Source organism: Aulonocara stuartgranti (genome assembly GCF_965226115.1).
Source record: "Aulonocara stuartgranti genome assembly, chromosome: 18".
Classification (NCBI taxonomy): Eukaryota; Metazoa; Chordata; class Actinopteri; order Cichliformes; family Cichlidae; genus Aulonocara; species Aulonocara stuartgranti.
Window position 1 is genome coordinate 36,755,697 of NC_138954.1, and position 19,161 is coordinate 36,774,857.

Sequence of the window (19,161 nt, forward strand, 5' to 3'; positions counted from 1 at the left end):
TCAAGTGCACTTCAAGGTTTGTGGGATTTTTAGTTTTATAAATGTCCCTCATAACCCCCTGATGACCCAGTAATTCATTTTTGCGCACTGTAGTACACATTTAGTTTTTGCTTGTAGCTCTCATACTCTACTTGCCACTCCTCTAAGTCCTGATGTTTCTTAGAGAGGAAAACAGTACCTTTAACATTATATCACATGTGTTAGGTTTGTAGCATAAACCTATTCGCTGGAACGTTAAGACAATATAATTACACTGCTAAGCAAGACACAAATAGGCAAAGTTCTTCATGTTACTCGTGCACGGGAGAGAACCGGACAACCGCTTGACTCCAGTTGGTCTCGTCCGTTCTCCCATACACTGTCCTTTTATTGAGGTTACATGAATATGCATAAGTTCATTAACATATGACGTCTACATACAAACAAAGAGTACCTTGCCTGTGTGTGTGTGTGTGTGTGTGTGTGTGTGTGTGTGTGTGTGTGTGTGTGTGTGTGTGTGTGTGTGGGGACTGCTGATCAAAGGGTCAAACATCCTTGGTCAGGAAGAGGGTAGCCTCCCCCTCACCCTAGATGGTTCATCCTAGATAACACGGTGAGGAAGTCCTGCAGTTCATCTAAACAAAGAGCACTTAGACTAGAACAGACGCAACTACGTTAATCCTACCATAAAATAATAAGACACGGTATGACCTCTCATGCTCCCAAAGTGCTGTCTAATACACACAAAGTTTGCAGACTATCAAGGATCAAAACCTCTACCAATCTACAACTAATTACAAAACTCTAAGCATATATAAGTAAATATTTCTAAGCATAAATGACAATCAACAATACAAATCTAACAACATGTGTGGGGGTGTGGCCTTGCCAATTGTTTTCCCCACCTTTTCAAAATGGCTGGCGTGCCCACCAGCACATTTTATGGAAGAAAGAAAGGTAAGCTTGATATTTACATTTAAAATGTTTTGTTAAACTCAGATTTTTATTTTATTCAAAAATAAACATCTAGTAAATAATTTAAGGGGTCTTTAAGAATTAGGCTTATTTAGTTTCACAGAGAACATGACTAATTTATTAATGTGTACTCTAGTGCACGTTGGGACTTTTTACTTGTATTTATTTCACTTTTTCCTAGTAGACAACTCTTTAACAAAGGCGGAGAGAATTCTCAACAGAATAATTGAGCGAGATTCAAACAGAGATTTTTCAGAAGATGAGAGTCATGTGAGCCAGATAGGAGAGGGTGAGAACCCAGGAGGAGCCACACAAAGATTATCGAGATGCAGTGGCAGATGTAATAGAGAAAAACACAGGGCCACCTGAAATCTGTCGTCCTATCTGGTCCAAAACCAACATGTAGTAGAATCTGGAATTTTTGATTTTGAGTTAAAAATAAAATATGGGTAAAATGCAGAAATGTTTTCCAGTAAAGTAAAAAATAAGAGTCGCATTTATAAATGAATCCATGACACCTAATTGTTTCTACAAGATCACATCGTTGCTAAAAGTTATCAGTGATCTCAATGTGCGAAAAGAATTCACCGTATCTGGAGTTCAAGCTCCTCTTGGCTGAGAAACCTGGGACAAACATGTGAACAAGACCTGAATAATACCAGTAGTGAAAAGTTCTCTCCAAAGATCAAGAAAAGGAGGCCCAATCAGATGAGAGTGCAGAAAAATATGGTTCACTCCACTTGCCTGAAATGGTTAACGGTCCAAGGCATTTCAGTTGTAGAATAGTTGGGTGCAACAGTAAAACATATGTGAGATGTGGGAAGTGCCAAATGTTCCTTTGTGTCTCCCAATAAAAATATCACAGTACTTCCTCAGATATCATAAATGAATTGACTTTTGTGAAATAGAAAGCCCAGTGCAATCACTGATCTACATTTTTTGATATTATTATATAAATAAGTTTTAATCTCCTGCTTACAAAACTTTCCGTTAACGCAAATGTTTTTCCACTTCTAGTTTTCATTATTTCATTTGTTGTCTTTAATAATACCGTAATAACCTTGCTCTACACACTGGAATAAACATAATCAACATGATCAACATTTCACTGCATATCAATTCACCATATTATCGATTCAAGTGCTCCATCCTTATGTGGTTTGTGACATTATGTTTATCTAAACCTCCACTCTGTCTCTAAATGTTTGAAGAATTTTTCAAGTTCAGGGTCAAATTTTGAGAATTTTGACCATAAGTGAAAGTTATGGCGTTATCACCCCCTTTGGGGCTTACCTTTCCCAGTTTTGATGATATTCCTCCCCATTCTCTATTCTTTGCAAGTACCCCTTTTTCGGTGACGAGAAACTGTTGCTGTGGTCAAGCGGGTGCTGTAAAAACAAAAGCTCAGGACAGAACAGTCACCAGTCATGTACTTCATTCAAAATTAGCATATATTGAACTTCATATTGACCCTTTGAGTGTAATGGTACATTTTAATTTGAATTTCTCAAAGCTAAACACAATATTTTACTTTACCTTACTCTTGTTCTTGTGCAGCACCACCCCTGTCGGTTCTATCTTACTTTTAAATTGCTGACTATTTCAAGAAAGCACCCAAAAGGCGGGGACCAGTGTTTATCATTACATATCTCTATTTTGCGTGTGACAAGTCTATCATTCCCCTGTTATTCATAGACCTCGGTAGAGGGTTTTGTTTTGTTTTGTTTTTTACCTCTATAAAAGTTAATTGACTCTCTACAGTAACCCACTATGGTTAATAATAACATGTTCAGTCATGAGTGGAATCAAACCTTTTCTTCACTTTAGCATTTAACATTCCCAACCATATAATATGATACATTAATCGAAATACAGCTACTAAAACACAATTTTCTTAATGTAAACATCAGTAACTCAAAATTAGCAACCAAAGGGTTAAGTCTGCAGTTCACACTCCTGTGCAGCTACAGCCTCCCCCCTTAGTCTCTGTCAACCTTCTGTTCTTGCAAAAACAAAACAAAGCAAGACAAAACATCCACCCTTCTTTTACAGGCTGGGCGAATTGTTTATGGACATTTACTAATCCTAAAGTCGGTACCGTTTTTGTCTCAGTATCAAGTCAGTTAAAACTTTTAGTCGTCAGTCCATCACAGTCCAGTCACATGCATACATCCACACACATTCATTCCAGATATTGCTGATAATGGGGTCTCACGCGCAACCTATCCGAGCCTCCATCACCAGCAAGATGACGTCATCATTTTAAAGGAAACAGTTCCTTGTTTGTTATTTTTTCTTTGGACTGGATTGACTCGCTGCAATCCTTTTAGGCTCAGGACTTCTCATTCGATCAGTGTCCCATGTAAGTGAATTTCTCCCCAGCCCATTATAATCATGGAGAAAAACACTTTGCCACTGTTTTCAGTAAGAATATTTTATAGCGCTTTAAAGTTCAATCTCTCAGACCTGGATTAAGGAGCCGATTTGTTAAATCAGGAGCTCACAAAATACCAAAAATATCACCACCGGTGGATCACACCTCTCAGACGTTCTTATCTCAGTGCACTGTAACGAAAGCAAAAACAAACGTAACCAATAAAACACTCATATAATAACAGATACTGGGGCCCATTGCAAACATGTTCAAACATAAAACCATCCTTCTCTCTCTTACAGAAGGAAAACAATCCAAACCTCACTGATAGAATCATCCTAGTGTCAAACAAAACCCAAAGATCAACCAAAACTCCACACACAATATTGTGTAGGCATACAGTTACTGAAACTCCTTTTCTGCACCAACGAAAACATGTTGGATTTACTTGACTCAATAGTGGACACTGGTTACACACAGACGCTTTGCTTTGGCAGAAACTTAAACAACTAAGTTAAATCAACACAACCTTTTCATATTCTCTCCGAAATAAAACTCACACCGTTCATTCATCATTTTCACTCTGTACCACTGCTCCTTGTTAGCAGTGTTGGGGAGTAACGGAATACATGTACCGCCGTTACGTATTTAAAATACAAAATATGAGTAACTGTATTCCGTTACAGTTACCGTTTAAAAAGGTGGTATTCAGAATACAGTTACTTTGTTGAAATAAATGGATTACACTGCGGTACTTTCCTGTTTCATTTTGTCGCGGGTCAGGACTGTTTGGGTTTTGTTTGACAGCTACGTTCTGTTGTTCCAGGCGGCAGCGTTACGGTTGCCATGGTTACAGGGCGACGCTCTCTCTCTGCGTGTTTCCTGGGTGAGAGAGCGCCTTTTCGTTGTTGTTGTTGTTGTGCTAAGCTAACAGGCAGAATGCTACAAGCATAGCTCTAAAGAATGTAGCATCATGGGCAGTGTAGTCCGTGTTGCAGGGAGAATGGACTGCCATACACGTTATGGGTCTGTGAGCGCGAGGAGGGAGAAAAAGGGGAGTGGAAAGGTACGAGTTGTCATTGAGAAAAAACGGGAGCTGGAAGCATGTAAATATAATAATAACCACTGCAGCCAAGAAGAGTGCCTGACGAGCCCAGTTGTAAGTAAGCTATTAAGACTCGACTGTACACCGTGTTCGTGTTTTCCTCCGAAACAATAAGTTCCGTTGGAGCAGTCTTTCAACGCCTCTCTCTGTCTCTCGCAAGAAAAGTTGACCCACACAACAAAGTAAAGCTATTTTTCGGCTACGAGCCGACAGGGACCCCGCCGTATTAGTCAGAGGTCCCTTTACTACAGTTCGGAGTCGCGGACCTTCAGTAATAGTAATAAATCACACAGCAATAGTACATTCACGTTGTTGTAAAAAGCATGATAATATATTAAGTAATCCAAAGTATTCAGAATACGTTACTGTCATTGAGTAACGTAACGGAATACATTACAGAATACATTTTGGGGCATGTATTCTGTATTCTGTAATGGAATACATTTTAAAAGTAACCTTCCCAACACTGCTTGTTAGGCTGTGTGAAGCACAGTAAACAATTCAGTGGAGGCCTTGAGCCATAAACAGACATCACGCACACACATTATTTTCATTACCAAACTGCAATAGACCTTGTCCCCTAAATCTACAAATGCCCTCTGGGTGACATGAAATGCATTTAACCAATAAATAATTGATGGGTTCTTGTTGTTATAACAGACTCCGTATTTGAATGTTAGTGTGCAGCATTTGTTAGTAAAGCATTCTTCATTGCATCAGCGTGTGTGTGTGTATCACTTCTCAGTGAATTGAATCAGCATTTCGATTTGTGCATGTGTGTGTGTCATTTCCCCCTCAATCAACGAATGCGTATGTGTGTTTGTGTGGGTGTTTGTGTTCATCACTTTCCTGTTGTGGTGTTCTGGGTAAACCACGGCCTAAAGCGTGCCCTTGGGTCCTGCCCTCCTCCATTTCAGTCTGTTTACATCCATCGGTTCTGCTGCTCAAAGTTCTGTCCCTACTGGTTCTGGCCCCAATTGGGGCAGTCCTTTTCTCCAGTGTCCTGCATCTTCTCCTTGTTCCGCTCCTCCTTAACTTGACCCTTTTTCTTCTGTAGCTCCGTCAGGGTTTTGATACGCAGCTCAACCGTCTGGATGTCCGTGCCAAGCTTCAGTCTACGCTGTTGCTCCAGCTCTTCCTCTGTCTCTCCCAGCTAGGTCAAGATTTTGTTCATGTCAAAGCTGCTGCCACTGCTGCTCGTTCTGCTTTTTTTCTCATCTCCTTGCTGAGGTCCTGAGCCTGCCGGAGCTTCCACTTCCTGAGCTGCTGGGATCTGCTAGTCGCCCATCAGTCACAGATATCCCATGTATGAGGAGTCCGTTTCTGTGCTTGCAGAAGTGCGGCTGCTGTCCGTTTGTTGCAGGTGGAAACAGCTGACATCCAGAGGGTGTATATGAGAGTCTGCAGCAGCAACCTCCCCAGTGGAAGACCTCAGTGTTTGTTCTGTTAGTTTAACAAAGGCCTCAGGGCTCTCTGGGATCACTACATCTGACAAGCCTGAGGCAGGGCGCCGAAGGAAGTCTCCCTCCTCACTCTGGTGCTCTCTGGGATCCCCACTTGCACTTTCAAGCCCACGGCTCAGGTCGTAGTCGTGGTCCCATTCCAGGGGAATGGAGTCCATGTTTGCTGGGGTGTCTCGGCTCGAGCGTTCAGTCCGGCTCTGGGCAGCCAAGGAAGCTGAGCGACTGGAGGACGGCAGAGGCGACAGGAAGCCATCCCCCTAACGTTCACTCCACAGCAGACTGGACAAATCACAATGCTCATCTGGCTCCAGCAAGCTCCGGCCTGATTTCAAGTCCTGTGTCTGGGACTCCAAGCCTGATGGGTTCGATTATCAGCCAGCTCCTCTTGAGCCATGCTCAGTCTCTGCTCTGATGCCTTGAGCTCTTACTGAGGGCAGAAACCTCAGAGTCTTTTCCATACACATCAGATTGAAGTCCATTGATGTTTCCCTTGCTTTGCTCCACGGCCTTCTGCAGCTCTGCTGTTCGAGTCTTCTTAGAGGTCAGCTCCTGGCCGAGCCCCGACACCTGTGCCTTCAGCTTATTTTCTCCTGGTGCTTTTGTCCATTCTGAGGTGCCTCCTGACCTCAGTTACTCCTCCTGTCTCTGGCACGCCCTTTTTACTGCCCGATGATCAGTGTTGGTCCGTCACTGTCCTGCACAGCTTTGATGCAGAGTGGTTAAGGTCAGCATTGTCTTTCTCGGCCTCACTTTTCCTCTGGGCTTAATGGGCGTCTCCTCACAGCTCTGTCAGCTGAAGCTGTCTGGAAATCTCCCCCGTGTAGTGAAACGGGCCTTGGATTTAACGCTCTCCGTCTCCGCTGCATAAGATCGTTTTCCTGCAGCGCTGTTGACATCTTCAAGTTGTTGTTGTGGGTCCAGCTGCTATAGCATTTGGTCAGGGTCACATCAAAGATGGTGGAGGAGAGAGCAAAGATGGTAGGGAGGGGGAGCAGGAGTCCAGGGTCAGCCTCGGCTTTCTGGGCCAACAAAGCAGCCTGTAATCAAACATAAAGAGAAAAAACAAAACAAAAACAAAACAAAACAGAACGAAAATAATGATGTTGTGTTGGCTGTGTCATTCAGAGAGGGGAGAAACACCGGGGCCAGGCCCTGTGTCAGCCTTCTCTCCCCCTTTTTTTGTTTTTTCTCACCATATAATCCTCTCATAACCCACCAAGCTGACAGGACAACACAGGTACATGTTAAAATTCTTAAGATTTTGTTTAAAAGTTCAAAAATGGAATTTTTTTTCATTCAGTAATCACTTGTATTAATCAATCAGAAGAAAACATGTCACAATTTGACTTTCCTAACCACTAAATTTGTCGTGCCTTCACTGGTTGGTCATACCAGTGTCTTCTTTTTTTTTTTTTTTTTTTTTTGAAGTTAAATTGTTGTCCTGCAACCCAGAGAGTTTATTTGTTAGTAGTGGATAACTTTATTGTTTAACGGCGGGTGTATGTTAAGTTTCACTGCTTTAAACTTGCTGGAAAATCTTCACGTGTTCATGGGTGTAAGCTGTTTCTTCATTGCGTGTATGTTAGAGCTGGGCGATAGAACGATAACGATATGTATCGCGATATAACTTTTACTCGATAGAGAAATTAAGCTATCGCGATAGACCTCGCCGCTCTTGTCCTCAAAAAAAAAAAAAAAAAGGTCAGCCAATCCAAATTAAGTAGCGCAGAGCCGAACCAATCACAGCCGCAGCGTCACGTCGGGTGACTTGTTACGTACAGCACAAGTGCCAAGCCGCACGTGTGTTTGTTTGGGAAGCAGCCAGCGGGTAATGGAGGAAATGAGTGTGCCGACTAGAAAAATCAACCGAGCGTGACCGAAGAGAAAACAGATGATGGTTCCAACGCCGGAGAGATTGTCGAACGGAAGAGCCATAGAAGCTCCGTAGTGTGAAGGTATTTCGGCTATTTCAAGTCTGACAAAAAACAGAGTAGCGTGCACTGTAAATTGTGCCGAAAGCAAGTCTGGAAATACAATAAACTGGTGCATGCGTCACACTGTGCGCCACGTTATTGTTTCGGTGAAATGAATTTCTACAATACTGTTAATTCTACTCTCTACAGTGTTTAAATGCTTACATATACACACAGTTACTGTCCCTCCACACATACGACTCGGTTCTGCTTCTATGCCCCAGCTTTGTTTACTTTTTCCCACCGAGGCTTCTAGACTTCTGATTGGCCAACATTTCTGCACGGTTAGGAATCTAGCGCCACCTGCTGCTTTGGCATGTTCATAGCAGCGTTTTCCTTCATTTCTGCCTTTATGTGTGGACGGGATTATTTTTTAAAACGAAAATGGAAAAATCTCCGTTTTCAAAAATACCCGTGTACGTGTGGACGTAGCCTCAGTCTCTGACTGGAAGCGCTAATTCGTCATTCGGCTTTTGTCAGACTAAAGTAACTGTTAAAACTGTTTGAAAAGCTCAGCTATACAACAAGGAGAGATTGAGAATTTCCTTTTAGTTCTCAGTTTATTTGATATTGACAAAAGTTAGTCAGTTTTGTCTGTTATTCTGTAAAACAAACTAAGATTTATTTTTAGAATTAATATTTTGTTTCTAAGTGGAATTGACAATTTAGTCTGTTTTGTTTGTTCTATTTTGAAACTTAAACGCTTTAGCGGCTGCCTTTTGTGTAGTTTGCAATATTTGCCTTTATTTATCTGAAAAAGTCTCATGTTCCTTAAGTACATCTACCCTGTTGAACTTATTATGGGAAATAAATATTTAAAAACAAGCTGCTGATTATTTCACATTTTACTTGTGAGCAACGGCACATTTAAATCTTACAAATATAGTTATTTGGCTTATATCGTGATAGATATCGTTATCGCCTGAAATGAAAAAAACATATCGTGATATGAAAAAATCTCATATCGCCCAGCTCTAGTGTATGTGTGTTTGTAGGTGGGTTAATTTAACCTTTTGTGTGCTCGTGGGGGGCAGTTGGTTCAGGCCCATAGCCACCTGTATCAACACACTAAGAGATTTATTTAATATCATTTTCATCACAATCTTACTCTGCCGGCTGAAGTGCCGGCAGAGTAAGATTGTGATTAAGATTGTGATTAAGTTTAAGATTGTGATTAAGACCGGTTGAAGATTAAGATTAAGATTAAGATTAAGAAGTTAAGATTAAGATTAAGACCGGCTGAAGTGCCGGTCTTAATCAAGCACAATTTGTCTCTTCTATATCTAAACCCAGCCAAACATCAAACATTCAGCATAGTCATTCAAAACCTTATTTGTAATATTATAATCAGCAAAATCAGCGTTTTAATTACAGGCATGTATCATTGTTTGCAAATCATAATTATAAAACTCAAAAACACACTAAACAGGAAGCAAAAATCCTCTGTGCGCCTCACAGCTCATTTGCATGTTCACACACAGTCTAAAAATAGCTCGCAGCGCTGCAGTGCGCTGTCGTCACACACAGGGTCAGACAAAACTCAGGCAAGACTCTATTATTTTATATTACAAAGACGTCTTATATTTACAACCACTGACAGGCCTGACAGATTCAGCACCTAACAAATTTCAAAAAATTTTACCATAACGGGTCTCACCGAAGAAAGATAACTTTTTTGTAATCAATTAACCAGTATCTGTTTCCTCCAGAACAGCCTATGGCCTGATTTCTAAAATCCCTAACTCAATTTAACTGTGTCCAAAAAAGCACATCACACCGTTTCCAACGGTGAGGAGACTCTAACTCCTAGCTTATTTCAGGATGCCCTGTACCCCACAGATAAGCCAAACTGAACTATCCCTGTTCGCCGACAGGTCAAAGCCGCGCGTCCACGGCCAGGAGGGAGCGTAACCTCCGGGCTATGCGCTTCTTAGAAACTTCCGGTGCCGTCCTATAATAATTTGTAACAATTTGAAACAACAGTCAACACCTTAAAACAAGAGTGTGACTAAGGCAAGTGCCTAGAGATGATCACACAGGACCACACTTATAACCAATTTGGACTTTAACCAACAACATGACCAATTCCCTACCAAACTACTTGAGCCTTTAACTCAATTCCTTGGGACTCTAACCCAGCATTTCTTTCATACTTTTTCAACTTCATTAAATACTCTTAACCGACTTTAACTGCATAACACACGCGGATCCTCATCAAAATCAAAACAGACCCTCTACCAGTAATTTCAGTGAGTAGACTTTAATTTAGTCATATCCAATTTGGCACACTTTGAAAAAATTCAACAGGTAGTGCCTTACCTTTAGATAAGCCGGCTTATGCCCACTCACGTCAGACCACTGGCTTGTGCCTGTCCGTTCGACAACCTCGGACCGTCCAAACCTTTAAATTCCACCCCAATACCACAGGACGAGCCCCCAAGATGTTATGGTTCAAAATATTGGGGATGGAGACAAGAGAAAAACCACAATAATAACACTGGTCCGGCCGGGTTGAGTCAAACGGTGATTTTAATGGTCACACACGTGGGAGATGGAAACTGAATGCAGACAGCATCAGATCTCAAAATGGTGGAGGATTACTCAAACTCTTATAGCCTCTGGTTCTCCCACCTTATCATAAAAGTTTAAACATTCACATGCTTTTCTCTCACACGGCGCCTAAGCTACGACCTTGGCTCCCCGTTTATCTGCTCCTGCTGAGATGGGGCAGAAAACTCCAGCATGCTCTGTTCTCTTCTAATCAGACAAATAAGGCGATGACTTTCTGCAAACAGTATTTCTTATAACATCATAAAACAATATCATTCATCCACAATAAATCAGCAGTCTAATGTAATGCAAATCAGTTTAACGAATGCAATAGTTATCAGCTTCTTCTAATTCAGGAGAATAATGCAAACTAAAACTACATAATAATTCACAATCTTTAGTTAGGGGTATAACAGGGCATAAAATAATATTATAATCTAACAAGCGCTACAACCACTCAAAGTCCCTTAGTCAAGGTTGACCTATAGGACGTCACTGCCATCAGGGTAGAAATGTTTTACTACAGGATAAAGGATCACTAGACCCAAACCATGGCAGTAAAATCCAGTCCACAAGATTCCTTATGGATTTCACATAATGTGTCATGTTTGTAGATTAGTAAAGAGAACCCTGAGCCTGGTTCTGCTGAAGGTTTCTTCCTGTTAAAAGGGAGTTTTTCCTTCCCACTGTCATGAAAGTGCTGCTCACAGGGGGTCATATGATTGTTGGGTTTTCCTCGCTATTAGGGTCTTTAACTTACATAAACCGCCTTGGGGCGACTGTTGTGGTTTTGCACTGTATAAATAAAACTTAATTGAATATTTGTATCTGATGTCTCATCTATGAAAATCCAATGTTATGACTGTTTGTCTTTTATTTTGTGAGGATATCTGTTAACTATCTACCTTTCCAACCACAATCATGGATAATGTTAATGCACAAAAAGGGCTCTGTGAGGGGCTCGGCTGCAGCAGTGGAGCAGAGGAGGCTGGGCCCTGAGATTTCACCTATAGAACGTTGATGTTAATTGTGAAGGTCATGAAGGGTGAAACTGATCTAACGATTAACTGTGACACACATCCACACAGAGGGTCAGATCACGTCTTCACGTCTGTTTCTTTTATTCACACACACATACAACCTAGCTTGAATTACCACCTTTAAGCTGCACACCACTAAAGTTTAAGCTCGTTCCTTCTATTTCACAACTACACCTTGGTATCCAACAGCATCGCTAAATGCAAGGGTCAGTCCGACTACAAAGAAGCAGTGGGTCAACACACAAACACTCACCTTTAATTCTTTCAGTGGGATACAGTACAAACAGTCAGAGCAGCAGCAGCTCTGAGGCAGTGTAACATCAGGTAAACAAACAGTGTACTACGCAGACGAGAGTTTGGCCCGGGCAGTTTTCACTGGCAGCAGCGTGTTCCTGCTGCTCTGTTTGCACGGCTGGCGTGTTGTCCTTCAGCTGCTGCAGGTTGAAAAGCCCACAGAAGTCACAATTGTTTCTTGACTCCTTACCAGTAAACTTGTACCAGCTTTCCCAGAGCCATCTTATTTACAGAGGACGACCCCGGCTGCAAGCTAAAGAATCATTTTGTGCAACGGCAACTCATTACTACCAGCTAGGAAACGATCTTTAGAGATGCTGCAGTGAAAACGCAGTTTTCAGTTAGATGTCGCTTGACAATAGTTCCAAAGGCACATTAATCCCATTAAAAGGCACGTTACAATGTTATATACAACGTGAAGCACTGTGAGGCGACTTTATGATTTGATGCTGTATAGATAAACTCAGTTAATACTTTGGATTCTTTCATTTAAATGGAAACACAATGAGCTGTTTTTTTTCTGTGCTGTGTCCAGGTTCACTTTGAATATCAGCTGTGTTTCCATTTGAAGGGCTGAAAATATTGTTCAAATGCAGTTCGATTTGAAGACGTAAGCGGCGGTATGGACACGACAGGTGACATTACGGTAGCCGTGCTGTGCGGGGAGGACGAGGAGCTGCGTTCCATGCTGGCAGCAGGAGGACAACCTGCCCAAACTCCCCGTTTGTGTACATTAAGGACAGGGCCGAGTTTCCCCGCCTGTCTCAGTCTGCTGCCACAGTGACGACCGTTGCTTTAGGCTCTGACGTGTTTACATACAGCTTCTTTAGCACCGTAGAAATGACACATTTGTTATCTGGAGCGATGAACACAGAAAGAACTGTTTCCTCCTCATCACCCAGCTCCGCCCCCTAAAGCTAGTCTATCTTCACATTGTCTGAGTTGGAGGTTGTGACTAAACTAGTACCACAGTCAGTGATATAGTTCAGAAAGGATGCTGGGAGAAGACCTCGTACTGGTATACTTCCCACAATGATAAGGAGAGAATCATACAGTGACCATAAGTTGACCTTTGACATCAATGATTGGATAAAAGTAATCAGGTTATGTTGATGTACTGCGGCGAGCAGCGAGCTTTGTGTAGCACCAATAAAAGCGTGACCTTTGGTAACAGTGGCTGATGCTGAGGTGAGAGGTTACAGCGAAGGCTTCAGGGTCTGGGTGCCTTACAGGACTGGCAGCAGGCTTTCCTGTAGTACCAGTGGGAACACAGCTTCACCTTGAGAACCAGGGCGCAGTTGGCTGTTGCTTTGTCCTGGCAGAAGTCTGCTCCTTGTGATGCTGCAGGATAAACACACACATAACAAAGCTCCTGTTAGAAAGTCATCGTCTCACGGCGGCATCGTCTGCTCTTGGAGTTTTTATACCTGGTGCTTCTGTCGGACAGCTCTGGATTTCACAGCTCTGCTTGGTTTCTGGCTTGAGGGCAGAGTCGCAGCTGTGACCCCTCGTTACCAGCTCCTCCCCTTGGTAACACTTGACCTCTCGAACCTGGACGCCACGCCCACAGGTCTTGCTGCACTGAGTGAACAAGAGGTCAAACTTGCCAATTGTAGTTTGTTGAGGAAAGTTTGAAAAATGTGAGACGGCTGTGATTGTGTGCTGGGTGGCTGATGACAGGCGTCGCTACCTGAGACCAGGATGTGGTGAACCACTTGGAGCAGGGTCTCTGGAAGCAGGATGAGCTCATCTGCGGTTTGTTGGTTTGGTTACAGCTGCTGTCTGGAAACTCTTTGAACACTCCTCCTTCCAGGCCAGCACACACCACCTGACGTTGTTGCACGCCGCGGCCACAGGTAGCGTTACACTGAAACACAGACGCAAAACTAAAGAGTGCACGATCCTTATATAGCGTTAAAATATGATGTCTTCACTGTGCCACAGTCACCTGTTGCCACTCCTGCTCAACCCAGTGTGGAGCACAGTCTCTGTCACCGCAGGGATAGATGGCCAACGGGCGTAACGGCTGGTCACACTGCCCGTCTGACATCACAAGTCCGCCTGACGAACGGCAGGTCACAGAACGCACCATCCTGCCCTCCCCGCACTCACCTGAGCACTGACACAATGCAGAGACATTTTCATGCAAAATACATTTACACGCTGCACAAAAGCTGCTCATAACCTCCACCTCTGAAAACTACAACACTGCAAAATCGAGTCAGATTAATCTGCTGTTTATCCCACTGTAATCCACTGGTTTTCAGCCCAGTAACTGACAGCCGCCGTTCCACTGGGACCATTTCAGGAGAGGCTGAAGCAAAGAGATGGATCGACTGAAGGCCCAAAGGCTTCAAATGCTCTGTGTAGTTCTTTGTTGCTCTATATAAAACCTATTTTAACCTGTTAAACTCTTTTATCTTCGGCATTTTTCGTAGAATAATAAAAAAAACATTGCAAACTCTGTGTTTTTGTGCTAATAACGAATAATCTTAATATGCAGTTTCAAAGTGGTTCTTTGCTAAGCTGTCTGCACACTGCACACACAGCCCAGAGTTGGGCATGAAGCAGTGTTTAGTGGCTTAACAACAAAAACATTCAGGTTCAAGTAAACGAGTGAAAAAGCAGCGAGTGTCCACAGACGCTCATAAAGCCTGGAAAACTTTAAAAACGACAAGAAAATCAAAAGATAAAGACCCGAGTGACTCGAGACTGGTTTGTTACCATGGTGACGTATCTGGTGATACCTCTCACAGACACACTGTCAGGTCATCAAAATGACCAAACTTTACAGTTTCAGGCTTGGAAACAGTGATTGACAGTGTCAGTGTGTGGTGGGTACAGTAAAGGGCTGAACTCACAGGTCCCCAATCAGAAACGCTCCATCGTCTGTCACAAGGTGGGCCTTCACATTCCTGGCTCTCTATTGGCCGAGAGGTCTCGTTACATAGTTTCCTCTCCATAGAGCAACGAACCTCTCGAGTGCGGATGCCCCGAGAGCCACAGCGTGCTGAGCACTGACACACGGAGGGAGAAACGATGAATGACAGCTGGTGTGATGAAGCATGACAATATTCACGTGTCCTCCTGACGGGAGACAAAATCTCAAAAAGGTGAATCATGGAAAGTTTCTTCTTGCTTGTGTTAAGGTTCAAAATTGAGGAAGGAGAGTACAAACCACCCTTGGTCCAGAGGATCTTGGTCAAACAATGATTTTAATGACTACACACGTGTGGGAAGAACACTCTGTACGCCGACAGCAAGTGATCTCCGACTTCCTCAAAGCATACACAGATTTTATACCGTCAGGGCTTGTTTACTGACGCCCCTTCATGCGTCACAGATACATTTTATACATAGATCAGATCAACACCACAATGACTTTTAACCCAGAAGATCATCTTCTATTTTCATGGCTGGTACTTTCCGTTCTTGTCTTAAAGTGAATTGTTCCTCTTTCTTGCCGAGACATGACTAATCTCTCCTCTAAATAAATCTAACTCATGTGTGTGTGTGTGTTGACCCCACATGCTCTTTGTGTCACCTCTTCACCTACTAACTGTCTGTGTCTCGTCCTCAAATGCTCTTTCTCAATTCACCTGTTGCACTTCTGACCTTTCACTAGACCAGAGGCTCACTGAGACTATGTGTATGTCTTCTACTAAATAAATGTTTTAACCAAGAACCTCTACTTAAACCTTAATATGAAATGACCTGATATATAAGTGTTTTGTAAGCATGTATTGCAATTCCTTCTATGTTCTAGTTTTCCCTCAGCATGTATCACCTGAACAGTCACGTCAGTGAAGCTTAAGACCTTTAAAGAACCTGAACATCAACTCAAATAAGCACAGATATGCATTGTGTACACAATAGTTATAACTGCATCTGAAATACAAAATTAACATCATCATAAACATCTTAAGGCCATCTTAAAGCTATCTGTTACATTGTTAAAGCCTCGTCTTAGCCTGCTGCTCAAAATAACTTCCTGCTTCTGCAAACTCTCTGCAAGCCTGTTTCCTGTCAGCCTGTGACTTTTAGCCTTTCTGAAAGACACACTGTTCAACCCCTGAATGCAATATAAACTCCAGATTATATTATTAATGCAATGGTAATAATGATGATTATTTAACAATAGCAGTAAAATAATTTCCCTGCTCCACACTTGGTAACACGTAAGAACATGTAAGAAGTTTGCAGTGAACCAACATTAAACGAGAACTGGTTGTTATGAAAGTTAGACGCTGCTGTAGCACAAACCTCCGACCACTCCGACACCTCCCACTGGGGTCCGCAGCTTTGGCCGTGGCACACCTTCCTATTGGCTGGTTTGTGGAGATCATGTGACAGACAGAGCGAATCGTAGACAGAGGAGTCGAACCCAGGAGACAGCATCTTCCAGCAACGCACGATACGATACTGCACGCCCTCGCCACACGTCCGAGAGCACGCGCTCCAACCACTCGTCTCCCATCTGAGAACAAAGTGGAGTAGTTATCACAGGTCCGTAAAACATCTCCACACATGTAATGAATCACTCTCCTGGATTTGTGCTGGACTTCTGTTTAATTCCCTGGTGGGGCATCCATCCACGGTGGTGACCCCGTGTGATGCATTATGCAGACGGCTTCAGGTGTAACCCAAACTATGGCAGTAAATCAAAGCTATCCCCAAATATTCACTCTTACAGTCCTGGAATCATTTCCAACGTTTGTCAAAAACATTCAACTACAGTGGAACCCCGACTTACGAAGACCCCATTTAACGAGAAATTCAAGTTACGAAGGCACTTAACGGCAATATTTCTGCCCGTGTTGAGGCAAAATGCCCGTGTAACGAAATCCGCTGGCTCTGATTGGCTGAGCCCAGAATGCCTACAATGCCCACGATGCCTTCCGAATCATGTGACAACCCCCTTGGTTTTCGTACTTGCGCTTCGCTGTTCCACTTGAACGACGTATTGTTGTTGCCGTTAGCAACTAGCCTATAGCCTACCGTTCACTCAAAAGGCGCGATGGCTGCTTCGACTTACGAAAGACCCTCGGGAACGAATTAATTTCGTAAGTCGGGGTTCCACTGTATATGCATACGATAACATTTTTAACTAAAATATTTATAATAATATTATAAATAGGCAGTAAAACATGAGGTCTGATAAATCAGCTCCAGATTATTGAGAATAAAAAGAAATCCACAGATATTTAGCAGCTAATGCAGTAACACAATTAGGCCAGATGTTTGTAGGAAATCTGGGTGATGCTGTAAATTTATAGATACAGTTATACAGTGGGGCAAAAAAGTATTTAGTCAGCCACCGATTGTGCAAGTTCCCCCACCTAAAATGATGACAGAGGTCAGTAATTTGCACCAGAGGTACACTTCAACTGTGAGAGACAGAATGTGAAAGAAAAATCCATGAATCCACATGGTAGGATTTGTAAAGAATTTATTGGTAAATCAGGGTGGAAAATAAGTATTTGGTCAATAACAAAAATACAACTCAATACTTTGTAACATAACCTTTGTTGGCAATAACAGAGCTCAAACGTTTACTATAGGTCTTTACCAGGTTTGCACACACAGTAGCTGGTATTTTGGCCCATTCCTCCATGCAGATCTTCTCGAGAGCAGTGATGTTTTGGGGCTGTCGCCGAGCAACACGGACTTTCAACTCCCGCCACAGATTTTCTATGGGGTTGAGGTCTGGAGACTGGCTAGGCCACTCCAGGACTTTCAAATGCTTCTTACGGAGCCACTCCTTTGTTGCCCGGGCGGTGTGTTTTGGATCATTGTCATGTTGGAAGACCCAGCCTTGTTTCATCTTCAAAGTTCTCACTGATGGAAGGAGGTTTTGGCTCAAAATCTCACGATACATGGCCCCATTCATTCTGTCCTTAACACGGATCAGTCGTCCTGTCCCCTTGGCAGAAAAACAGCCCCATAGCATGATGTTTCCACCCCCATGCTTCACAGTAGGTATGGTGTTCTTGGGATGCAACTCAGTATTCTTCTTCCTCCAAACACGACGAGTTGAGTTTATACCAAAAAGTTCTACTTTGGTTTCATCTGACCACATGACATTCTCCCAATCCTCTGCTGTATCATCCATGTGCTCTCTGGCAAACTTCAGACGGGCCTGGACATGCACTGGCTTCAGCAGCGGAACACGTCTGGCACTGCGGGATTTGATTCCCTGCCGTTGTAGTGTGTTACTGATGGTGACCTTTGTTACTTTGGTCCCAGCTCTCTGCAGGTCATTCACCAGGTCCCCCCGTGTGGTTCTGGGATCTTTGCTCACCGTTCTCATGATCATTTTGACCCCACGGGATGAGATCTTGCGTGGAGCCCCAGATCGAGGGAGATTATCAGTGGTCTTGTATGTCTTCCATTTTCAAATCAAATCAAATCAAATCACTTTTATTGTCACATCACATGTGCAGGCACACTGGCACAGCACATGCGAGTGAAATTCTTGTGTGCGAGCCCCACAAGCAACAGAGATGTGCAAACACAACAACACAAACGAGCAAAATACAAGAATGGCCAACCTGAAACTAATAAATATATGTACAATATATAATAGTGTATGCATTTCTGGATGTGTATACTAAATATTTTCCTACGTGTGTGTGTGTGTGTGTGTGTGTGTGTGTGTGTGTGTGTGTGTGTGTGTACACATATTTTACAAATTAAATAGAGTAAACAATAAATAAAATATACAGAGTGAGACATGTGCAAAACAGTGGCATTACTGTACAGTATGGAGTGCATAATGTTGAAGTTCCAGTAGTGAAGCTGAGGTGTCTATGACGTGTTCAGCAGTCTGATGGCCTGGTGGAAGAAGCTGTCTCTCAGTCTGCTGGTACGGGACCGGATGCTGCAGAACCTCCTTCCTGATGGAAGCAGTCTGAACAGTTTATGGCTGGGGTGACTGGAGTCCTTGATGATCCTCCCCGCTTTCCTCAGGCAGCGCTTCCTGTAGATGTCTTGGAGGGAGGGAAGCTCACCTCCAATTATCCGTTCAGAGCACCGCACTACTCGCTGGAGAGCTTTGCAGTTGTAGGCGGTGCTGTTGCCATACCAGGTGGTGATGCATCCAGTGAGGATGCTCTCAATGGCACAGTGATAGAAGGTCCTGAGGATGCGGGGGCTCATGCCGAATCTTTTCAGTCTCCTGAGAAAGAAGAGGCGCTGCTGCGCCTTCTTCACTGTTTTGTTTGTGTGTACTGACCACGTAAGATCCTCAGCCAGATGTACTCCAAGGAACCGGAAGCTGCTCACTCTCTCCACAGCAGCGCCGTTGATGGTGATGGGGGTGTGTACTTCTCTGCACCTCCGGAAGTCCACTATCAACTCCTTTGTCTTTGCGACGTTGAGGGTGAGATGGTTGTCTTGACACCAGTGG

General features: G+C 43.1%; 1 protein-coding gene across 3 annotated transcripts in view; it reads right to left on the reverse strand.

The window, feature by feature from the left end:
* Nucleotides 1-281: 281 nt before the first annotated feature.
* LOC309693616 (ADAMTS-like protein 2) overlaps nt 282-19,161 on the reverse strand; it is a 62,213-nt gene continuing 43,333 nt past the window's right edge. For 2 of the 3 annotated variants that reach the window (XM_082513015.1, XM_082513016.1), the window contains 6 exons: nt 16,017-16,230; nt 14,615-14,770; nt 13,702-13,872; nt 13,444-13,620; nt 13,181-13,334; nt 282-13,094 (listed from right to left, as the gene is read on the reverse strand). In XM_082513015.1, the coding sequence (XP_082369141.1) occupies nt 12,964-13,094; nt 13,181-13,334; nt 13,444-13,620; nt 13,702-13,872; nt 14,615-14,770; nt 16,017-16,230 (1,003 nt within the window). In that variant the 3' untranslated portion in view covers nt 282-12,963. The remainder of the gene's footprint in view (nt 13,095-13,180; nt 13,335-13,443; nt 13,621-13,701; nt 13,873-14,614; nt 14,771-16,016; nt 16,231-19,161) is intronic. The other variant, XR_014272681.1, reaches the window with a different exon arrangement.